The sequence below is a fragment of the Neophocaena asiaeorientalis genome, unplaced genomic scaffold (genome assembly GCF_003031525.2).
Source record: "Neophocaena asiaeorientalis asiaeorientalis breed wild unplaced genomic scaffold, Neophocaena_asiaeorientalis_V1.1 scaffold75, whole genome shotgun sequence".
Lineage (NCBI taxonomy): Eukaryota > Metazoa > Chordata > Mammalia > Artiodactyla > Phocoenidae > Neophocaena > Neophocaena asiaeorientalis.
The window spans coordinates 731,782-757,038 of NW_020172719.1; the positions used below are offsets into that span (position 1 = coordinate 731,782).

General features: G+C 45.9%; 1 protein-coding gene across 2 annotated transcripts in view; it reads left to right on the forward strand.

Annotated features, from left to right (window-relative positions):
* Window positions 1-25,257, forward strand: part of VGLL4 (vestigial like family member 4) — a 157,002-nt gene that overhangs the window by 100,967 nt on the left and 30,778 nt on the right. For both annotated transcript variants that reach the window (XM_024740188.1, XM_024740187.1), the window contains one exon: window positions 16,991-17,180. In XM_024740188.1, coding sequence (XP_024595956.1) covers window positions 16,991-17,180 — 190 coding nt within the window. The remainder of the gene's footprint in view (window positions 1-16,990; window positions 17,181-25,257) is intronic.

The window sequence follows — 25,257 nt, forward strand, 5'->3', positions numbered from 1 at the left end:
GCTTTCTGCCTTTATGTGTGTAGCTGTCCCCACCTGGAATGCCCATTCCCACCATTTCCAAGTGTCCAAATCCTACCTATTTTTGCAGTTCCACTCCTGACTAGATTATTAGAGCTAGAATCGATATCTTCCTCATCTAAAATGTTCATAGCTTCTCTGTTTTTCTTTTTACATGTAATGAGTTTATTTTTATCTTGAAATTAATATTTGAAAACTTTCTCCATTTTAATTCCTAATATGGTAATTATTGATAGAAATTATGTAAGCAAAAGTTCTTTGTGGTCCTCGGTAAATTTTTTTTTTTTTTTGGTAACAGCTTTATTGAGATATGATTCGTATACCATACAGTTCACCCACTTAAAGAGCATCTCTTGTTTCGGCATTTACGTTCTTCCTTATGATTATTTATCACCGTGACTTAACGCTCCTACTGGAACTATGGTTCGTGAGGCAAAGACCAGATCTCAGACATTTTTGTGTTCCCCTTAGTGCTGGGCATAGCGCTACAAACATACCAGGCACTAAAATGCCTTTGAACGATCCACGTTTCCTCTTTTCTTCTGCCAGTTCTAAATTCCATACCTTCTTTAGGTGGGGACTAGATTCAGCAATTAGCAGCTAGCCTTTAAAATAAGGGCTGGTATGTCAATTTCCAGGGCCATTCGGCAGGGATGCTAGTTTCACTTAACTATCATTTGGGAATGAGGAGTATCTCAAGAAGAGAACTTGGATGGCAGCTTTCAGAGCAAAGGATAATGCGCTAGGGTTTGCCCCGCGAACTTGCCAGGTGACGGGGAGACGGAAGAGTGTTCGCAGCCTGAGTGAACAGCGTGAGCCGTGTAGCCTGGGAGGAGTTCGTTTGACAGGAAAGAGGGGTGAGGCTAGAGGGTTGGGCTGTGGAGGTCTCCACCACCAGGTTGAGAACTCTTAGACTTTTTTTAAGCAGTCGAATCCATCAGGGTCTTTAAACTCTCATGGTGGAAGGCTGGGTGACCATGTTGAAGGACTTTCTGCCAAGGTATGTGGTGATATGAGAGGGATAATTGAGAGGGTGAAGTTAGTGCCAATAGCTTTTATTTGCCCGAACTGTACAAGCTCCTAACACAGCATTATGTTTATTGAATGCCTAGTGTATTTCAGGAAGTGCATAAGCCAGCCCCTGATCGTGTCAGGTGTTTTCTTATATATTTCTTTCACTGTCTTTTATGTAAAAATGCTGCGTGTCCCATGTCAGACCTGTGCCGATTTGTAATCGGCGGGAGGGGGGCGCCATGTTTTATCCAGCTTAACTCTAGTCTCTTGCAGAACAAATAAAAAGTGCTTGATAAATGAGCAAGAGATTGAGAGGGAGTGACAAGATGCTCACCCCCATATTACTATGAAAGGGAAAGATTACTTTTTTAGGATAGAGAAATTCTGTAGGCATCACTGTAACCAAGTACTCAAGTTTAGTGGCACCTGCGTTGGGACACAGTGGCATCAGGTGCCTTTGATGTGATGCCACGTGCTGTGCACACCACCTCTCGTATTCTTGCCGAAAATGTTCACCTCAAATCGAATCATGAGGAAATGATCAGATCACCAAAAATTGTAGGGCAGTTAATTGGTCTGGATTATTTAAATACACCAATGTCACGGAAGAGGAAGAAAGATAGAAAAAGTTCCTTTAGGAAATTAAAGAGATGCAGCTATGCAGCTGCTTCCCACTAGCTATCTGTTTTGAATTTGGTAGTGTCAGTGCTACTCTCTCACTTTGTCCCAGCTTACCCTTCCCCCTCCCCGTGTCCTTAAGTCCATTCTCTACATCTGCGTCTTTATTCCTGTCCTGCCCCTAGTTTCATCAGAACCATCTTTTTAAATTCCATATATATGTGTGTTAGCATATGCTGTTTGTTTTTCTCTTTCTGACTTACTTCACTCTGTATGACAGACTGTGGGTCCGTCCACCTCACTACAAATAACTCAGTTTTGTTTCTTTTTATGGCTGAGTAATATCCCATTGTATATATCTGCCACATCTTCTTTATCCATTCATCTGTCGATGGACACTTAGGTTGCTTCCATGTCTTGGCTCTTGTAAATAGAGCTGCAGTGAACATTGTGGTACACGTCTCTTTCTGAATTATGGCCTTCTCAGGGTATATGCCCAGTAGGGGGATTGCTCAGTCATACAGTAGCATGCTTTGTGACCACCTAGAGGGGTGGGATAGGGAGGGTGGGAGGGAGGTGCAAGAGGGAGGGGATATGGTGGTATATGTATACATATAGCTGATTTACTTTGTTATGCAGCAGAAACTAACACAACATTGTAAAGCAATTATACCCCAGTAAAGGTGTTAAAAAAAAAAAAAAGACACTGATGAAAGAAATTAAAGACGATACAAACAGATGGGGGATATACCATGTTCTTGGATTGGAAGAATCAGCATTGTGAAAATGACTATACTGCCCAGAGCAATCCACAGATTCAATGTAATCCCTATCAGACTACCACTGGCATTTTTCACAGAACTAGAACAAAAAAATTCAGTTTGTATGGAAACACAAAAGACCCTGAATAACCAAAGCAGTCTTGAGAAAGAAGAACGAGCTGGAGGAATCAGGCTCCCTGACTTCAGACTACACTACAAAGCTACAGTAATCAAGACAGTATGGTACTGGCACAAAAACAGGAATATAGATCAATGGAACAGGATAGAAAACCCAGAGATAAACCCATGCACATATGGTCACGTTATCTTTGATAAAGGAGGCAAGGATATAGAATATACAATGGAGAAAAGACAGCCTCTTCAATAAGTGGTGCTGGGAAAACTGGACAGCTACATGTAAAGGAATGAAATTGGAACGCTCACTAACACCATACACAAAAATAAACTCAAAATGGATTAAAGACCTAAATGTAAGGCCAGACACTATAAAACTCTTAGAGGAAAACATAGGCAGAACATTCTATGACATAAATCACAGCAAGATCCTTTTTGACCCACCTCCTAGAGAAATGGAAATAAAAACAAAAATAAACAAATGGGACCTAATGAAACTTAAAAGATTTGCCTAGCAAAGGCAACCATAAACAAGATGAAAAGACACCCCTCAGAATGGGAGAAAATATTTGCAAACGAAGCAACGTGACAAAGGATTAATGTCCAGGATATATAAGCCACTCATTCAGCTCAATCTCAAAAAAACAAACAACCCAATCCAAAAATGGGCAGAAGACCTAAATAGACATTTCTCCAAAGAAGACACACAGATGGCTAAGAAGCACATGCAAAGCTGCTCAACATCACTAATTATTAGAGAAATGCAAATCATGAGGTTATCACCTTACACCAGTCAGAATAGCCGTCATCAAAAATCTACAAACAATAAATGCTGGAGAGGGTGTGGAGAAATGGGAACCGTCTTGCACTGGGAATGTAAATTGATTAAGTCACTCTGGAGAACAGTATGGAGGTTCTGTAAAAAACTAAAAATAGAACCACCATATGACCCAGCAATCCCACTACTGGGCAAAAACCCTGAGAAAATCATACTTCAAAAAGAGACATGTACCGGGCTTCCCTGGTGGCGCAGTGGTTGAGAGTCCGCCTGCCGATGCAGGGGACACGGGTTCGTGCCCCAGTCCAGGAGGATCCCACGTGCCACGGAGCGGCTGGGCCCGTGAGCCATGGCTGCTGAGCCTGCGCGTCTGGAGCCTGTGCTCCGCAACGGGAGAGGCCACAACAGTGAGAGGCCCGCGTCCCGCAAAAAAAAAAAAAAGAGACATGTACCGGGCTTCCCTGGTGGCGCAGTGGTTGAGAGTCTGCCTGCCGATGCAGGGGACACGGGTTCGTGCCCCAGTCCAGGAGGCTCCCACGTGCCACGGAGCGGCTGGGCCCGTGAGCCATGGCTGCTGAGCCTGCGCGTCTGGAGCCTGTGCTCCGCAACGGGAGAGGCCACAACAGTGAGAGGCCCGCGTCCCGCAAAAAAAAAAAAAAGAAAAAAGGACATGTACCACAGTGTTCATTACAGCACTATTTACAGTAATCAGGACATGGAAGCAACCTAAGTGTCCATCAACAGATGAGTGGATATGGCACATATACACAATGGAATATTACTCAGCCATAAAAAGGAACGAAATTGAGTTATTTGTAGTGAGGTGGATGGACCTGGAGTCTGTCATACAGAGTGAAGTAAGTCAGAAAGAGAAAAAGAAATACTGTATGCTAACACATATATGTGGAATCTGAAAAAAAAAAAAAGGTTCTGATGAACCTAGGGACAGGACAGGAATAAAGACACAGACGTAGAGAATGGACTTAAGGACACGGGGAGGGGGAAGGGTAAGCTGGGACGAAGTGAGAGAGTGGCATTGACATATATACACTACCAAATGTAAAATAGATAGCTAGTGGGAAGCAGCTGCATAGCACAGGGAGGCCAGCTCCGTGCTTTGTGACCACCTAGAGCGGTGGGATAGGGAGTGTGGAGGGAGACGCAAGAGGGAGGGGATATGGGGATATATGTATACGTATAGCTGATCCACTTTGTTATGCAGCAGAAAGTAACACGACATTGTAAAGCAGTTATTCTCCAATAAAGATGTTTTTTAAAGATTCCACAAATGAAAAAGAAATAAAGAGATGCAACAAGTTCATCGACCCGTGTGTGATTGGATCCTGGATTCTCTCCACTACCTCCCCCCAGAAGAGATAGTTGAGTTGCGGAAATTTGAACCTGGCTTGGGTATTAGATAATGATGATATATGAACTTTAACGTGCTTGGGTGTGATGATGGTTCTGTGTCTGTGAAGGAGAGTGCCTTCACTAGTAGAAGACACTTGAAGTATTTGGGGTATGATATGATGCCTGCAAGGTACCTTAAAAATTATAGCAAGTATAGTTTAAAAGGTGCATGTGTGTAGACAGACGAGATGAATCAAGGGGAAGGGAATGGGATGCTCACTTATTAAACTTTTCGGTAGCTTTAAAATTATTTTAAGAATTGGAAAAAATAAACTTATGTACTCGGGCACTTGGCTGTTTGAGTGATAAGGCTGACAAAACCCTGCTTTAACTGGCTCGTTTTACCAGTCTTCACGGTGATTAGGCCCTTGGATCACGTGTGTGCCTGAGCGCCCGGAGCTGCTTTCACTCTCAGTATTGTGGAGTCTTTGAACTTTGCGTCCTATTTTAATCCTTGGAAAAACCACTCTGGCTTCTGAAACCAGCTCATTGAGCAGCAGTAAGTAATACAGTGGGTTGCTGCCCCTCTGTGGGTTGGCAGAATGGCTTTCTGAGATGTCGGACTTAGGATGTTTGCCATGTCCCAGGGACCTGCCGGCTTCGACGCTGGAAGGGGTTTGGAGCTGATGTGGGATTCCGTGTTTGGGGTAGGTTGGCCCATCTGTGGCCTTCAGGAGTTCATATGCCAGTTTATGTATGAATTCTGAGTTGGTTCCTGGGAGCCTCAACTTTTTCCTCCAGGTCTGGACTAGAATTTATTGCAGAGAACAAGACTGCCTGTCTGTCTCGTGAGAGACAGCAGCAAACCCGATGGTACGGCTCAGAAATCTGTAGTTTGGGAGCTGGAGCCGGGCCGACTCCAGCCGGTGGTATCAGAAGAGGCGCTCTTGGGCGGCTGGCCGCCTTGAGATTGCATGTTGAAAGTGGAGATGACTGCATCGGTCAGGAGGAATTGTAGTGGGGGGAAAGGCGTCTGGAAACAAGCAAAGGAGGGGGGGTTGGGGGAGGGGCGCTAGAGCACCTGGCACTGTGCCAAGTGTCCTGTTTAACCCTTAAGATAGATCTGGGCCTCCGTGTGGGTTCACGTGGTCCTTTTCACACACGTGGAAACAGTCGCAGGCAGTCAGGTAGCTGCCCCAAGACCCCCCACTGGCTCTTGGTGAAGCAGGTTTGGAAGGTCTCTGACCTGTGCTCCTGGCACTGTGTCTGATTTCCGACTAGTTGGTGGAAACTGCACGTGCTAACCTCTCGTGAACAGTGGGAGCGGACCCTGGAGTAGTTCCTTTGCCCCCATCATTTCATCCTCTGGGTTGGAGTCGTATCAAAGGATGGAATTGAACAGATGCTATAGTAACAGATGGCCCATGCAGGGCTGGGAACTTCCTGTGCGGTTTCACTGGTTCTCACAAAAGAAGCTCTCAAGGTAGATGAAGAAATAGAGGCTCGAGAGAGATGAAGAGACTTTGCCAAGATCACACCTTTGATCCCAAAAGCCCACCACGTCTCCCTGCACTGGGCCAGCGTGGTCGGGGACACAGAAACGAGTCACGGGGCCGCACTCTGACCACACGCAGGTGGGACACAGAGGATGGGACCCAGGCAAGCTCGAGAGTAGCCAGTGTGTGAGAAGTCCATTCTAGAGGGTCAGTGTGATGGGACGTCAGAGGAAGGAACGTTTCGTTTTCCAGCGTCTCCTTCCACTCCCCAAACTCTCTCTCTTTTTCCTCCTTCAGTGGTCAGTGACTGATTCTTAGGTTCAACACTCCCAGGGCCTCTGGCCCCGGTCATACCCTCTAGAATTCCCTTAAATTTAAGAATGTTTTGACAGTGCCAATACTAGCCTGTTACCTTAGATGTTTAACCTGTTGCATGCCAAAGGGCTGGAAGGGGGAGTTGCTTAGGGTATTTTTACCCACTTATATAATACATTGAAGAGGTGGTACCTTCCCCAGGTGGTTCTCCTGTTGAAGAGGTTAGGACAGCCTCTTTCTTTCTTCACGTCGTTCAGCGATTCCTTCTGTAAGCTCTACTCGAAAGAAAGTCGAGTCCCCAGCAGAGTGCCTGATTCCAATACCGCCTGCAGACACTTTGCTTTCATAATTCTCCTCTTTTTTATTAACAGAAACATGTTACAAAAGTAGATTTGCTAGTAAACATAGTGAAGAATTTCTGGCGGGCTTAGAGAGTCTTTTCCATTAAGGAGGGTTCTGTGCACTTGGCATCCAAGGTACTTGAACTGCTCTTATCTCCTTGGGGTTCACGAGTCATGTGTCAGTGCTGGGGCCTCGGACAGGGACATGTGAGGGCGTGTGACTCGCTGTACTGATGTTCTAATATGCAGGCAGACACCATACAGCAAAAGCAGGGCTTGTACGTTCAGACTCAGCTTCTCTGATTTACTCTGAACCCTCTGCAGCTCCCGTCAGAGCCACAGTCTGGGGTTTGAGGACCAAGAACAGACGCCTGTGTGGTTACTAGGTCAGGCTCAGGAAACCGAGGATGCGAACGGGTGTTCAATCCTATTAAATCCCAGTTATGATTTATGAAGCCAAAACCCAACCTAACGCTGAGACCTGTGGCTCTTCAGCCTGATTTTCTCACTGTTCGGTACCTGAAATTTTCTTTAAGCCGAGATGATATATATGTGGTATATATGTACAGATGATATAGATAGTAAGATTAATTTGAGTTCTCTCACTTTGTGATAATTTCACCCAGGTTAGTATTACATAATCTGTGAAGATACAGTTCAGGTATAAAGTGAACTCAGTAAGGTAAATGAGATTGCACGGATTTTTTTTTTAAACCCTGAGCACAACACAGTTATTTTAAATGATGTAGAACTTGCCAATTCAATGAATAGCAACATATGGATGCGAATATAACAATTTTTAATTTACTTTAAAGTATTTTCAGTTAGTGCTTTTTGATATCCGATTAACCTTTCTCTTCACCTTATTAAAACATCTTATTGTGTATTTAGAATGTATATTGGGAATTATAGACATCTTACCATTTCTTTGGGATTGTCTTTTTACCCTTTCTCCTCTTGCCCCTGGAGAATTACAGGTGTTTAAAACCATTAGGAACTGTCTACACTGTCCACCCCTGGCGCACCGGCAGCTTCGGCACTGTCTGGGAGCAGCCTGGGGGAGACCCCCGCCTGGTCTCCTCGACCCTCCCCTTCACCTGTGCTTTCCAGAGATAGTCCTGGTCTCTCCTGTGCGTTTGTTCTCGCTGAGACACAGCCTGAGTCTCTCTGCACTTCTCCTGGTACGGAGCCAGGGCTCCCCTTGCTCTCTGTGCCAGCCCACGGGTCTCGTCCCCTCCTGGGCAGGTTCTAATCTGGAAGTGGCCTCCAGGCGTTAAATTGCTTCCATTTCTCCACTTATATGAGGTACCTAGAATAGTCAAATTCATAGAGTCGGAAAGTAGATTGGTAGCTGCCTAAAAAAAACTTAAAAAAAAAAATTGCTTCCATCTCGACCAGTCCCACCAGATCAGGTCAGTCAGGATAGACCAAGCGGTGGAAGCTGTTAGGTCCCAAAGTGAAGAGCTTCATCCTTCGTGTCAGACCCAGGTTTCAGCCCTGTCCCTGCCTTCCCTGCTTCCTCCCTTTCTTCCCTCCATGTTAGTTAGCTGGGGCTGTGGGATCATAGTACCCCAGACTGGGGGCTTACACAGCAGGCATCTATGCTCACAGTTTTGGAGGCTGGACTTCGAAAGATCAAGGTGTCGGCAGGGTTGGTTTCTCCTGAGGCCCCTCCTCTTGGCTCGTAGATGTCCATCTTCATGTTTCCATGGTCTTTCCTCTGTGTGTGTACTTGTCTGTGTCCAATCTCCTCTTATAAGGACACTGGTCCTATTGGAGTGGGGCCCACCCATAGGACCGTATCTCTACATACAGTCACATTCTGAGTACTGGGGTTAGGATTGCAACATATGAATTTGGGGGGCACAGTTCAGCGCATGAGTCCCCCTTCCCGCCCTCACCCTGCATGCCTCCTCTTCCTCTCCCTTCCCTTCCACTCTCTTTCCTGCTTCCTCCCTTCAAGTGTCTTCTTCCCACTTCTTTTCCTTAACCTGTGAACATCCTGCACAGCTAGAAGGATATGAAAGCTAGGAGAGCGAAATGCCAGGTGTCTCCTTCCAGCCCTTCTATCAATCAGTCTTGTGACTTGAGCTATTCACCCACTGTTATTATTTTTTTAAATATTTATTTATTTTGCTGCGTCGGGTCTTAGTTGTGGCACGCCGGGTCTTAGTTGCCCCACGGCACGTGGGATCTTAGTTCCCCGACCAGGGGTCAAATTGGCATCCTCTGCATTGCAAGATGGATTCTTACCCACTGGACCACCAGGGAAGTCCCTTCACCCATTCTTGAAACACGAATTTCCTTGGCTGCAGGATGGGAGTTATTCTTCCTCTCTTCCCTTATAGGACTATAGTCAGGAAAACCCAGAATACCAGCTCAGATTTTTAAATGCTTTTAAAATAAAATGTGCTGATATAAGATAGAAGAAAGCTCTGACAAAGTGTAATGTCTACAAGATTATCTGGAGTACTTGAAGTTCGATTAAAACAGTGTGTGTTTTAACTCCACAAGTTTTACTGTGGTGTTGTTATCCTTAATTATATTAGTAGCAGTCAGTCATACAGGTTGTGGTTGTTTTTGTTTTTTTCTCTCTTAACAATCTCATTGTTGCTCTAAAGAAAAGGTGAGAGCTGCTGAAACCAAGCTCAGTTCGGGGGTCTGGCCTAGCCTCCCCTGAGCCCCCTGACCCTGGCTGACTGGACAAGAGTGACCTTTAGCTGAGGTTTGGCCTCCAGATGTACGATCGGGCTGCGGGTTTAGAGCCGTGAGTCTATGGTGACAGTGGGGAGGGCACTTGGTGGGGCACCCCGAGCGGAGGTGGGCGGGGGCTCTGTCACTGAGCCATGAAATCCTTGTGCCGCTTGTAGACGCTACGTCACATCTTTTATCTCTGCTGGCTCTCCTGGGTTTCATCGTATTGCCTAACAGCCTTCCTTTTTAGAGAAAAGAAAAAAGTCAAGAATAACCACAAGTTGGACTGTTTGAAAGAGGGCTGACTTCTCTGTCTTCTCCCCAGCTGCTGGTCCGTGAGACAAAGAAGTATTCTTTGAAAGAAAATGAATAGGCCCCGGCTGCCGGGGCTTGGGAGATGGGAGATGGGTTGTGAAATGTAGAGTGCGTTTGTTTTATCAGGTGCTCCCCTGCCAGCAGGGTGATGTCAGTCTGTCGCCGTGGGCTGTGGTTACACAGGAGACGGATCCCATTGCTGGGCAGCTGGCTTGGGGGACTGAGCCGTAGTTTTACTTCTTTGGTTTACGTTTAGAAACAATAAAAGGGGTGAGGAGGAGAGTAGAACATAAAATCTTGGACACAGCAGAGATTTAAATTGTGGCAGAAAGCTCTCCGTTGGGCAAGGCATGGAGATTTTTGTGAAAAATCCTTAGAAGTTATAGCAAGAGACCCCTTAGTATAGCTGTCCCTTCCCCTTTCCCATAAACACAGACATTGTCATTTCAGCCTTGTGCTAACCTCCATAAAATGACAATAAATGCCCTTATTTTGATTCATTTCCCCCGAGTCATGCCCGCCTTAAGTGCAGCCACAAATCCCCGTCTGGCCTTTGGCCCACAGAGCTGATGGAGGCGTTGTGACGGAGGTTGAGCCCAGTTCTGACACCGCCCCTGCTTTGTCCCAGGACCCGTCCTGTCCCTCTGAAACTGGATCAGTTGTCTCCGCTCCATGGTGAAGGTCTTAGTCTCTGCCATTCAGCTCAGTAAAAGTCAAGTCTGCGCTTTGTGGACCACATTGCATTTATCTCAGGCTTCAGTTGACTAAGGACAACTTTCTCGTAGCATTGGAATAAGTAAATGAAGCCGGGACACTGGGACTGAGAAGGGTGCTTGGTTTTTAATTAAATCCCCTTCAACTATGAGGTGAGCTTTGAGTCAGGAGTTCTTAGTTGAACCAGCTTTTGCTCCCACCATGTCAAGGGTGTCCTGTAAAAGTTGAGTATTTCTCTATCAACCACCTTTGGAAGATGTACCTTATGGACAATGTAGATTTGAGAGCCAAAGGTAGGCCTTCAAGATGAGCTAATGGAACCACTGAATTTTACAAATGAAGAAATCAGGGCTGAAGAGACAAGTGCTGTTTTGAAGGCCCTCCAGCCAGGTTCTGTATTGGGGTCCAGTCTAAGATGAACCACTGTGTCATGTCCGCCAAAGAAAAACAGGCCTATCAAAATAGGCCACTTGATGACAGACAGGCTTCAGTTTTAGCTGTATTATAATGTAGGAAATAAGGGGTCTTAGGAGCTTTGAAATATGGCAAGAATGGGATTCTGAAACGAGGCTGCGGATTCCTGTGGGTCTCGTCCCTCTGCCTTGGTCTCTCTTCTCCCACTCCATTTCTGACTTTGACAGCAGGATTTTCCTTCTGCTGTTTCAGCAGAATCATTCTATAGCACATCATAAAGCTAAGTGGTTTTCTTTTTTCTTTCTCTCTGTTAAACTTTTTAAAATTGAAATTAATATATGCTGATTCTTGTGAAATCTTGGGCCCAAATCCTTCCTCATCTTTAAAATTGGGAGACACATTTAACTAGAACTGCTACCATGACTAAAAACAGCAATTAAGTAAATTTTTTGTATCCATTAGGCATTGTGTTCTTCAGCATCACATACCTGGATAAGATTATCTTCTGTTAAAAAGGCCAGATACATTTTAAGAGTTGAGCTTTTTTAGTTATAATTGTAACTTAAAAAAAAAAAAGTTGAATTGACAGTTGTAGCTAAGCCAACTCGAGAAACTTAAAATACTGGGTTCCTCAGCTCAAACTCCCTCCTCTTGTTTGTTCTTGACAAAGAAAGATCATTTCTCCTTTTTCAATTACCAAACCATTGTGAGATTTAGAATACACATGAGCACAAAAGAAAGAAGTCTTTTATATACCGAGATAAGTTCCTTTTGGTGTGTATTTTTTTTCCTTCCCCGCTTGTGGTCAGGGTCTGTATAAGTTTCATCATTTGTTTTTCTGACAGCGCTTTGCACAGCCTTCGGCATGTAATAGACACTCAAACACAATCTGATTAAAAGCTGAGCTGGAGCTTAATAGGACTCTGATGAATCCAAGTGTCTACATAACCTCAAGCACTTCTGCTTTGATTTGTTTTAACTTGATAAATATTTAGAAAATTATCTGACTGACAGAGAGATATAGCTATAATAACAAAAGGTTTATTTTTATTTCAGGGAAAATTAATGGGTGCTTGTTCTTATTTAACAGTTAATTGTGGAAAAACCTGAGAGAGAAAAGGATCTCGTAATACTGGGATCTTCTTTCATCTACTTATAAATACAGCTTTATTGAAATATAATTCACGTTACCGTACAATTCAGCCATTTAAAGTATACAATTCAGTGGATTTGAGTGTATTCACAGAGCTATGCAACCTTCACCACAATACATTTTAGAACATTTTCTTATCACCCGCAAGAGGAACCCTGCCCTCAGTAGCAGCCGTGTCCCACCTCTCACTTCTCCCAGCCCCCAGCAGCCACTAATCTACTTTCTGTCTCTATGCATTTGCCTTTCCTGGACATTCCATAGAATGGAACCTGATGGTAGGTGGGCTTTTGTGTTGGCTTCTTTCACTCAGCGTACTGTATTCTAGGTTCATCCGTGTCGTAGCATGAACCAGTACTTCCTTCCTTCTTGTAGCTGAATAACATTCCATCGTATGGGTATACCACATTTTTTATATCTGTTCATTGTTGATGGATATTTGGGTTTTGGGCTATAATGAATAGTGCTGCTGTAACCTTCATGTATAAGTTTTGTGTGAGTAAATGTTTTCATTTCTTTTGGATATATACCTGGGAGAGTATTTGCTGGGTCTCTGTTTAACCATTTGAGGAACTGCCCCAAGTGGTTTTCCCCAGCACCTGCACATTTCACGTTTGCTCCAGGAAGACACGAGGGTTCTAATCTCTTCACATCCTCATCAGCACTTGTCCTCTGTCTTGTCATCCTAGCCCTCCTAGTGGCTGCGAGGTGGTGTCTCATTGTGGTTCTGTTTTGTGTTTCCCTGACGTCTAGCGATGTTGAAGACCTTCCCTTGTGCTTCTTGGCGATTCTCTTCTTTGGAGAAAGTTCTTGTCAGATAGTTTCCTATTTTTAAATCGGGTTATCTTTCTCTTGTTGAGTTGTAAGAGTTCTTTATATAAATATATCCTTAAATAGATCTTTAAAAATTCCTTGTTCTACGTTACCTTTGATCTTTAACATACGTCAAAACTCTATAACCCGGGCACCCCTTGCCTCATTTACTCATTGTCATCTGCTGCATGGAATGTATTGTGCTCTGTGTTCTAAGGATAGAAAATGAATAAAATGTCCCTTGCTTCAAGGGGCACAGAACGGAGTGGGAAGGGAAGGGCCATAGTGATACATTTCTGTGCGTATTCAGGAAAAGAGATGACTTTCAGATTGAGGAATCAAGGAAGGCAACCTGGTGGAGGTAGCATTTTAAAAGTGGCCTTTGCAGGATGTGTAGGATTCAACACAAGAAGATTAGGGGAAGAACCTGAGTAAAGATCTTTAGTTCTCTGTGGAATGGTGGTGACTAGTCTAGTTTAACCTTTAGGGCTGAAATTTTCAGAGCTTAGTAAGAGGAATACTAGGAACACAGATGAGAAGCATAGCTGGGACCAGATGTTGACTTTGAGTGCTGAAGCAGTGTGGATAGTGTTTTATCAGTGACTGGCAAGCTCCTGCCTGTTTGGGTAAGGATGGGGTGATGTTCTCACAACGGAGCCTTGGAAGGCTGTGTCTACAGAAGGTGTAGGATGAATTGGGGGTGGCGTGATTGAAGGCAGCGCTACTGTGTTTCTCTCTTGGAAACTGGCACATGCATTAGAAGACAAGAAGGAACTCCTGGGAAAATTATTTAATCTTGTGGTTTCCAAATTTATTTGACCGTGGATTCACTTTTTCTTTTTTTTTTTTTTTTTTTCAAAAAATTTTTTTTTTTTTTTTTTTTTTTTACATATAAAATCTGAGGTACGTACTTTGGGTTTTGATGTCTTAGTTCAGTATTTCACAAGTAATAATTTCATAGTAAATGTTGGTTGGTTGGTTGGTTACTTAATTGATTACAGGATTGTGGACCATAGAATTGGGTCTGAAGGAATATGAGATATTAGCTAGTCCGTCCCCTGGTTGGATGGAGGCCCAGAGGGGGGAAGTACGTGCCCATATTTGCCTGTTTCTAAATAAAGGGAGAGTATCCCACAGGTGCCTTGACTGCCAGATCAAATGTACTCCTCGGGCTTCCATGTTGGCACAGTGGATAAGAATCTGCCCGCCAGTGCAGGGGACAGGGGTTCGATCCCTGGTCCGGGAAGATCCCACATGCCGCAGAGCAACTAAGCCTGTGCGCCACAACTACTGAGCCTGCACTCTAGAGCCCGCGAGCCACAGCTACTGAAGCCCGCGTGCCTAGAGCCCGTGCTCCGCGACAAGAGAAACCGCCGCAGTGAGAAGCCCGTACACTGCAACAAAGAGTAGCCCCCGCTCGCCGCAACTAGAGAAAGCCCACGTGCAGCAACAGAGACTCATTGCGGCCAAAAATAAATTAAAATAGAGTTTTACTAAAATAATTTTAACCTTGTTTTGCTACGTACACACTGACAACAGCAAATCCTGCTCTACGATACCTGGCGTTGGGCCAGGGCCCTCTCCAGGGGGCCCGGGAGATGAATGAAGGCATGTAACTGAGCAGACCTGCCTGCCCTTCTAACTCTGGCTCTTTTCCTCCTGCCCCTGGTTTCTTTGTGCTGAGCCATGTGTGGGGCTTGCACGGTGTTTAGGAGGAGGTGTTAGCCTGATAGGCAGAGGGCATGGTTCTTGCTACAGTTAACCTGTTCACGTGTGACCCTGAGTAGGTGACTCCGTCTGTCACACGAGGGAACCCAGCACTAACGGCATGCATGTCCCCGTCATCTCTAGAGGAGCCCCCCCTCCCCCCAGGACCACCTGTGGTTCCTTCGTGGGTCCTTTACCCGCCAGGTTACCAATCTCCAGTGTTTTCAAAGGATTCCTGTGGACTTTCTCTGCCAGACACCAGCAATTCAATCTTAAGATAAGCAGTGCCTCCATTTGATGAACTTAAATGCAAACAAGCCCAAGAACTTGTACGAGGATGGAAACTGGGGAGTGAAGCAGGAATGTTATCGTTACCCCAAGAGTTTTGCTCTTCACGTAACAGTGATTTCTTGCGTAATGAGTGACTCTTCCTTTTTTGGGGTGATTCGACTTCGTTGATGTGGTGGCGATTTTCCATGGCTACCGGCATTGCCACACATCTGGCATCTGATGAAATGGCTCCCAAAGCCCGGGGGTCCTCACAGAGTACTCCTCATCCCACTTGCGCTGCCAGGGACGTGGAGAGACACTGGGTGGAGGGTGCGCTGGCGCTGTGCCTTGCGGATGAGGCTTGATTTGCAGTGGTTGGGTTTCTCGGGGTATCACCAGGGCTCCTCCAGAAATTAACCGGGTTACTGATGCTCTGTGGAGAAGGAGAGAATGAGAAGGAGGGGCAGCTTTCGGAAGGATATTTTCTAATTTATTAAGGTACAGATATTAGCACTGCTGTTTTGTTTGTTTAAACCAAAAATAACTTAATACGAGGTAGAGGTCAACCAAAATCCTACTGAGTTTCTGAGTGTAGCAGGCCAGCATAGGGCTTGTGTTTTAGGTATTTCGTTTAAAATGGAAAGTTCCAGTTTGCTTTGGGGCCAGGATCCTTAAAAGAAATCCTGACTGGAGGTGTATTATGGGTGACTGTATATTTGCTAGTTTATATCTTGCTGACTAAATTGGCAACATTTTTATTTTTCCTGGTAAACATTAAGAAGGCATTTTTCCCTCCTTTCCCTAACAAAATCGCATTTGTCATATGTGTGTGAAGCAAACGGCTGTTAAAACTGTCCACGCATTCTGTGACGATACGAAAATTAGTGGTGGCAAACAAAGATTTCCTTTCTTAGGTACCACAGGCCTCAGATGAAGTCGACTTTATCCTAATGTGACTCTCAAATGGTGACCAAGTGGAAACAAAATTGGTCAGGCCTTAGAGGCCAATATGAAAAGCACAACAAACAGGTTATTATTTGCGAAAATTTTAGGTACTCAGCCCCCCATGACTTAGAAAGCTTGATGTTTTTTCTCTTAAAGTAACTATTACTCTTGCTTATAAATTTTAGAAAGTATATAACCATTCTTGTAATGGAAGGTTATGCTTATTTTAATTCATAACAAGGCACAAAGTTATCTCTTCGCACGAAGCCTTTCTAAAACGGGAATGAAAGACAGCAAGATGTCGAATCAGATCAAACTGTGAACTCTGATCATGAGTGTCTGACTTTGAAAATATTTTGAGAACAGCACATGTGCATTAAGCTGGTGACAGATTATCCACAGAAACTTAGTGCTGATAATAATCATATTTTTAACATGCCATTTTTAGTGTACCGTAAGAAAAAAATATGTATTTCCCATTAAACAACGTATTTTTGTTTGTTTTAACGTTGGGGGGCAAACATGTGAACTATTAACCCATAAATTTTCCTCATTGTTAAAAAAAATAACATACCAAAGACACAATAAAAGTGTAACATGCAAGAAAAGTGAGTTTAGTGGTTTAATGAACCCACGGTTAGGTCATCATACTCTTACAGGTATGTAGCTGACTACCCCAAAATCAAAAGACCTCTGTTGTCTTCAGTTAACTTTTGAGATGGTTCATGGTGGATACTCCCTCTGTCCCCAGTTAGTTTATTGCAACTTTTTATTTTAAAGCCCTAAAAAGTTACTGAAGAAATGGTAGGTATGTGACGTACCTACCATGGATGTGTTAGCTCTGGTGGTAACGTTTTGCAATGTATAAGTGTATCAGATCAACACGTTGTTCACCTTAAACTGACAAAATGATATATGTCAGTGATATCTCAATAACGCTGGGGCAGAAAAGAGTGACTGTGCTGGGAAACCATGTTTATGTAGAAGGGCTCACGCTTGGCAGCTCCCCGGGGCGCGGGCGCGTTTTGAGAATGGCAGCCCATCCCGTTGCCAGAAACTTTCCCCCGGGAGTCGTTTTGCCAGGGGCCGGGGTGGGGGCGTGTCTCCTGCTTGGTGACACGTGTCTCTCTCTCTCTGCTCAGGTGAAGCTGCTCTCAGGGGGGAGCCCCGGCTGCAGACCCTGCCCGTGGCCTCGGCCCTCACTAGTCACCGCACGGGGCCCCCGCCCATCAGTCCCAGCAAGAGGAAGTTCACCGTGGAGCCCGGCGACGACGAGCTGGACTGTGAAAGTGACCATGCTTCCAAGATGAGTCGCATCTTCGCCCCCCACCTGTAAGTGCCCCCCCTGAAGCGGGTCCTGGGCCACGGTTCTCTTGCCACTCTGTGCCGCTGACTCGGAAGGGGAGAGGTGCCCGCTACTCCCCTGCCAGGAGCGGGCACTAAACCGGTGTTAATAGCTCCAGGAGAGGTGACCTCTCATCTCCTTCCGACGCATGTGTGCGGCCATTCGAGTGTGTTCCCCAGAGGAGCTACCTTTCCCTACAGCGGCTTGGGGACGTTGTCTGGAAGCCTTGGCTTCTCTTGCCTGGTCACTGCCAGCTGCTTGCGCAGGGGGCCGGTCCCCACTGAGTGTCCTTAGGGGCCGGGGCAGTGGCCGAAGGGGTGAGCGCCGGGCCACCGCTGTGAAATGCTGGCTCAGGAGCCCCATTTGTGCACCCTGAGAGCTAGGTGTGCAGCCGCAGCTGTGTGTCCCACGGTGGGGAGGGCGCTTTTCATGCAGGGGACGCGCGCGGCTGAGGGAGCTTCCTCCCGCGCGCAGAGGAGCCGTGCCCGGGCGGCGGCCCTGCCCCTCCGTCCCTGCCCGCGCCTGCGGCCTCCGCGCGTGTTGCTTCAACTCCCTGCACCTCAGTGTCCCCCTTTGCTGAGACGAAAGTTCTGTGATCCGATGCGGCATCACCACGTTTGTATTTGGAAACCGGCGCGCTGTATCTGGGCTCCCTCGTGTTTCTCACACGCACGCCTCGCGGAGGGAGCGGATGCTTCTTCGGAGGTCTGGCGGCCTCGGGGACCCCCAGGCAGCTGCGCGGGGAGGCTGACCTGGCGGTTGGGCGGCCGGTGGGTAGTCTGGGGTCTTGGCAGAGGGCGGAGGCCGCCCTGACAGCTGGAAGTAGCGCGCGGTCTGTCTGGGTAAAAGGCGCTGCTCCTTTCTCCTCCCCACACGTGACTTAATGTGTAGTGATTACTCAGGATGCTTGGCCATCCCCAGTTTTTCGGAGGATGCTGCCGTTCCTGGCAGGAACGTGGACCTCATATTCCAGGCTCCTCACTGGAGGCGGGGACCTAGCACGGTTCGAGGGGGCCGATCGCGCCAGCAGCCCTCGGCATTGCCGGCATTCCAGCGCGCTGGCCTGTGTGTGTAGTCATAAGACATACTGACAGCGGTATTTCTCTATCCTCAGTAAATCACTGTAGTGTTAGTCAGAGGCTGAGCCTGCAGTCTGGAGCCCTGGAATTTGCTACGATCAGGAATCCAGCAACAAGGCTCTGCAAAACAATGACCTCTCGCAAAGAGGGAGAGGCTCATAATTTAGACCCTGGGCGTCCAACTGTTTGGAGTTCATTCTTATGTTACTAGGAATCTCTTCCTCTCTCCAAACCCAAATAAGAGACATTTGGTCCTTTTTTTTTTCTTTTCTTTTCTCTCTCTCTCTCTTTTTTAAACGAGGAAAGGGGGAGGTGGCTCTGCGATAGTAGGTTTTGTGATCAAGCTTGCCTTAGTTTCAATCCCAATTCTGCCACTCACCATCTTTGTGGCCTTGGGCGATCACTTAATTTATCTGGGCCCGATATCCTTCTCTGTAAGGTGGCGATGCTGACAGTTCATGTGTGGAGCTATTGTGAGCAGTAGAGTGAAAATATGCGAGGAGTTGGGCCCAGTGCAATACTCAGTTGATGACAGTTACTGCTTTTATTATTAATGAGTCCATTATTCAGATACTGGTAACGATAGGGAATGAGAGCACTGTTACGGTGAATGTAATGTGTGAAAGTCGTAGCGTCGGGGTTAACATCCCAGCTTCCTTATCTTTCAACGGGAGTCATCGTGGGTCCTTCCTCAAAGGATGATGGTAAGCGCTCAGTGCAGTGCCTGGCAGATGATAAGCAGAGCCTTCGTCATTATTAGTATTATTAGAACGTAGAAGCATTTAGGGAATGATTTTGTAACTCCTTGGGTGGTTACAGATGTGACCTCGATGCACAGATCTGTGATGACGCTGTAAATAATTTAAAGTGTGAGTACTAGAACTGCAGAGCTCACATGCAACTCACAATGGATGTCATCATGCACAGCTCCCCCTGGGCCAACTCCCTGGACTCAGGAAAGGTGGGCAGTGTCACTTGTTCGCCGCAGGTTAATTCCTCATCTCAGTAACGTGACTGATGTCTCCACGTGTGTTTTCTAAGCGCTGAATGACCAGTTTCACAGGCACGTTTAAAAGATGCTGCACCTCTTACTTCTTCATGGGTTAGGGTACTTAAGTGCATTGTCTGATCTGATGAAGTGTTTCCTATTTGCACGATAGGGTGTCCCCTCCTTTTTATTTAAGATCTCCAAGAAACTTCCTATGCTAAGTTACAGATTCATAGGAAGAGGGTCTCAGAGATGCATGCTTTGGCTGCATTTCACTATAACCATCATACTGAGATATTTTCCAGTAGAGAGCTGGAGAGATTGAGCCAGGGTGGGAAGCTACAGAGTATGACCAACTTTCATGTGATTTGATTCGGGGAGGAGGGGGAGAGGGAAGAGGTTTGCCTAGTGATTTCTCCAGAACTTGGAAACTGAGGATTCCTGGGGCATTTGAACTCTTTATTTTCTTACTGAAAGGGTGACCCTGAGAAATTTTTTTGTTTTGTTCCCTAAGTGTTAAGAACCTGAATGTCTTATTTGGGAGTTGAAAAGTACTCTTATCTGCCATAGAAATAAAGTAGATCAAGGTATGAGGCAAGGGGTAGAGTGGGGTTCGTCTTGTGGAAATGTCAGTAAGTAATTTTTTCTACGACCTTGTTATTCAAGTGTGATCTGGTGAGGAAGAGATCTCCCTTCCCCCGTCTATCATCCGTATGGACTCAGGGATTCCTGTTTTGTTTGGTGAGTTGAGCTGTCCCTGATGTGGCAGATAAGAGCCCCTTCAACTGACTCATGTGTCCTTCTTTTTTTTTTTTGCGGTACGTGGGCCTCTCACTGTTGTGGCCTCTCCCGTCGCAGAGCACAGGCTCCGGACGCACAGGCTCAGCGGCCATGGCTCACGGGCCCAGCCGCTCCGCGGCATGTGGGATCTTCCCGGACAGGGGCACGAACCTGCGTCCCCTGCATCGGCAGGTGGACTCTCAACCACTGCGCCACCTGGGAAGCCCTTACGTGTCCTTCTTACATGCCTATCCCCCCCCCACCCCTTTTTTGACCACTTTCTTATTGTCTGGCAGACCAGATGTTCATCTTGTAACTCACCTGCTTCAGCCGTGGAGTCGGCCGTTTCTCCTGGGAACCCTAATTTAGAAGCCAAGATCTGGGTGCTAAGTGTAACTGTGGTGTCATTGCCTCTAGACTTGAGTTGTCTAATCCAGTAGACACAGTTGCATGTGGCAGATCACACGTAACATTAAATAAAGTTTAAAAAATCAGTTCCTCAGCTGCAGTAGCCACATGTGGCAAGTGGCCAAGCACGTTGGACAGAACACACATAGAACATTTCTACCATCACAGAAAGTTCTGTTGAACAGCACGGTTTCTAGACTCTGTGGAAAGAGCCAGGGAATCATGACTTCATTTTAATACTCCAGTTATAATCCAGCCCCACGGAGCTCTTCCTCACCCTCCCCTATTCCATATTTGTATCTCCCTGATTCCAGCAACTTCAGCCCATTTACTTAGTGTCCAGTCCTACAGCACACTTAAAAGAGTTTCAGAATTGCTATGCCTGTACCACCCTGAAAAACAAACCTGCTAAAAAGAGTTCAAGATCTGTTGGTGTTTTTTTTCCCCTGGTGCTGAGGGTATAATAGTAGCCTCTTTTGAAGTACCAACTTCAAAAGTTACCTCCCCTCCCCACTTCAGTGTTGTGTTAATTACAATCTATAATTAATTTCTGTTGGCACTCAGTCGGAGATTTTTTCCCATCCTTGTTGATTTCATTTTTTCAATATGTAAACTATTAAGGTGCTTCTGAAAGTCAAGACTGTGTAATCATACTGCCGTTTAAGTAAGTGAAGTCTTTGTGCTGTACACCTTAAACCTACATAGTGCTGTCTGTCAATTATGTCTTAATGAGACTGAAAGAAAAAAAAAAAGCCAAAACTGTATTTAAAAGTACTAGGGGAGGGCTTCCCTGGTGGCGCAGTGGTTGAGAGTCCGCCTGCCGATGCAGGGGACATGGGTTCGTGCCCCGGTCCGGGAAGATCCCACATGCCGCGGAGCGGCTGGGCCCGTGAGCCATGGCTGCTGAGCCTGCGCGTCCGGAGCCTGTGGTCCGCAACGGGAGAGGCCGCAACAGTGAGAGGCCCGCGTACCGCAAAAAACAACAACAAAACAAAACAAACAAACAAAAAGTCCTAGAGGAGCATTATTCCCTTCCCTGTCCCGTTCACTGCTCTTGTTCGCTAACCCTGAAGGTGATTACCCTTCTTGTGTGTCTTTCTGTTAAAGTAAGCAGATACATGAATATTTTCTCATTCCCTTTCTTTCTTACACACACTTTGTATACTCACTTGAGCTCAGGTGTTTTCCATCAACCATGTATTGTGGAAATCGCCTCATGCCAGTTTCTCATCCTTGTTTGCAACTGCATGTGCCATGGTGGGTTCAGCTAATCCCCTTTGTTTGGACGTTTAGATAATATTTTATAATAATAATGCTGCAATGGACAATCTTGTGCATTTGTGATACAGTTAAGACTCTTGAAGGCTAACGATTGATGCCGTGTAACAACATGCTGAATTCATACTGGTTTTGAGACTTAGTCTAGGCTGCTTGGCTGGTAGAACCTGGTGAGAGTTCTGTGCTGAAGAGTATGGTCTAAGATGGATTTCAGTTTTCACCTCTGTGTGTGAGTGATGGATACGTAGCTGAACTGTTCACTCAGTTACCTGTGAGAGGAAGGGAATGTATATTGAGTGCTTACTCTATACTGGCCCTATGCCAGACACTTTAAGTGTGTTATCTCATTTAACCCTTACAATAAATGTGTCCCTTTAAGATGGGGTGTGTGTGTGTGTGTGTGTGTGTGTGTGTGTGTGTGTATTACAGAAGCAGAAATTGAGAGCATAACGTGTGCAAAGTGATGGAGCTGGGATTAACCTTGCTGCGTGTGACACCGAAACCAATCATCACGTGATTCTGTCACAGCTGTATCTCACCTGAGACAGGATGACATGCATCTTAAAGATGGACGTCACATATTTAGGGTGACATTTGACCATTCTAGTGTCTGGCACATGGCAGGTGCTAAATAATTTCTGTGTTGAATTGAAAATTAGACCCACTGTCCAGAGAACGTGCTCTTTGAGCTCATTTCCCGATTGGAAGAGGCATCCTCTCTTTGATCAGTGCTATATAAATGTGCAAAACAGTTGCCCCTGGCCTCAGAACAGGGCAAAACCCAGAAGCTCACACTGAGATCAAAGCCATGGTCACTGGCCTTGTGCTGTAACGGCCGTGCTCGCCCCAGACGGCGTTAACAATCCAAGCTGAAAGAGGCAGGGCCCAGTGAAAGAAAACATGACCCCTTCTCCCTGGTGCTGTTCCTTTGAAATCCTTTCCTGGTGTGAAATATGTCCCCTGATGTTGTCTTTGCTTCTGTGGCCATGCCTTTGAAGTTTTCCTCAAGTCTGATGGAGCCGATTCTGGTGTATCCTTGGGTACGTTCTCCAGGCTCAGGTCCTCTGTTCCCTTTGCTCCTTCCCTTTCTCTTCCTCCTTCTTTCTCCTTTGCTTTCTTCTTCCCTTAATCTCCTATTCTTATTTTTATTTTTTTTCTCCCTTGGTCTCAGTCACTTCCCTCTTGACCCCATAAGAGTGAACAGAAAAAGAGGGAAAAACAGACTCAAAACCAGTAATTCTTGCAGCTTGACAGAAGGTTGGAGGAAGCCTTTGAAATCACGTTCTGGATGTGATTTAGAAACTCGGTTTAAAAAAAAACACAAAACCTTACTGATTACTGACTAGAATGGACATTTTTTTCCCCCAGAGGGATTGATTGTGTAGATGGTACCTCAGGTGTCCAGGAGTATCTAGTCTGTAAAGTATAAGCATAATCGTTGGCAGCACCATCGTGGTCTGTTTGGTGATTCTCCATTTCTTGTGTCTCTTTAGTACCTTTAGTAGGGATGTGTATGAACGTGCTTTACCAGGGGACTGTTAGTCCACAGACTTCATGAAAGTAGAGGAAGCTATTCCTCATTTCAGTTTAAAACCAGACCCAGAGGGAATGTAAATTGGCGCAGCCACTATGGAAAACAGTATGGAGGTTCCTTAAAAAGCTAAAGCTAGAGCTAGCATATGACCCAGCAATCCCACTCCTGGGCATGTATCCGGAAAAGATGAAATCTCCAATTCGAAAAGACACATGCACCCCTATGTTCATAGCAGCACTATTTACAATAGCCAAGACATGGAAGCAACCTAAGTGTCCATCAACAGATGAATGGATAAAGAAGATGTGGTACGTATATACCATTGAATATTACTCAGCCATAGAAAAGAATGAAATATTGCCATTGGCAGCAACATGGATGGACCTAGAGATTATCATACTAAATGAAGTAAGTTGGACAGAGAAAGACAAATTATATGATAGCACTTACATGTGGAATCTAAAAATAATACAAATGAACTTAGTTATAAAACAGAAACAGACTCACAGACATAGAAAACAAACTTCTGGTTACCAAAGGGGAAAGGTGCAGGGAGAGCGTTAAACTAGGAGTACGGGATTAACAGATACTATATGCAAAATAGATAGACAACAAGGATTTACTGTAGAGCCCAGGGAACTATATTCAGTATCTTGTAATAACCTATAATGGAAAAGAATCTGAGAAAGATTATTTACATATTTGTGTGTGTATATAGATAGATTTATCTCTATCTAAAACCTAGTCACTTTGTTGTACACCTGAAACTAACACAATATTGTACATCAACTATAGTTTAAATTAAAAAAAAAAAACCAGCTAGGCCCAGAGGAAATTGAAAAGTTGGGGTTATTTCAGTACCTTGACCTAACAGCAGCTGAGACTTTAAAAGGTGAACAGTGACGTGTTTTTATTAGGTCAACAGTAATACGTATTTATAGGCAGGGCATGAGCCTTAGGGGGGTCCAAATTTTCATCACTGAGAATGGTGGTGGGTCAGGATTCCCAGCATCCAGAGAATCAGGAGAGCCTTCGTATCAGGGCTTATTCGTGACCGTGACTATCTGTTGAGCCTGATGGTGTACCGAGCGCTGTGCTGAATGTCTCATGGGCGTGATCTCCTCGCGTCCTCTCAACCCTGTGATGTGGATGCTGTGATTATCCCTCTTTTGCAGGTGGTAAAACTGAGGCTCAGAGCGATTGGTAACTTGCTCAAGGTCACAGAGCTAGCTAGTTGGTAACGGAGCTAGGAATCAAAACCCAGCCTGGCTGTTCCTGGAGCCAGCGCTGTGGGGACCCATGTTACCTTGAGGAGCACACGCATCCAGCTGCTGTGAACTGTTTGATACGGGAGCTTAGCGCCTTGTGCTTTTGGATGATCTGCCATGGGAGCATTCTCCACACAGCGGAACGGTGCTTTGGAGGTGACGGGTGGAGAGTGGTCGTTGGAGCACGCGGTGACGGGATGCAGGAGCATAAGCGTGGAAGGGCTTTGAGAGCGCTAGGCAGGTCCGTCCGCCCTGCACGGTGAGGCTTCCCTGCAGGGATGATGGGAGGAAGAGCAGCTGTTGAGCTTCCCCTGAAGAGGCTGAAAGGGCATCTCTGTGCAGGTGAGAGCCCCACGTGAACAGAGGAGGGTTTCCTTCATGCTCAGGAAAGTGCTTTGAAATTGTGTTCTGGGGACTTCCCTGGTGGTCCAGTGGTAAAGAATCCGCCTTCCAATGCACGGGACGTGGGTTCCATCCCTGGTCGGGGAATTAGGTTCCCACATGCCGTGGGGTGGCTGGGCCCGTGTGCCACAACTGTTGAGCTCGCGTGCCTCAGTGAGAGAGCCCGCATGCCACAACTACAGAGCCCATGCACCCTGGAGCCTGCGCGCCACAACTAGAGAGAAAAAATCTGCACGCCACCGCTAGAGAGAAGCCCGCACGCTGCAACGAAAGATCCCGCGTGCGGCCACTAAGAACCAAGGCAGCCAAAAAAAAAAAAAAAAAAAT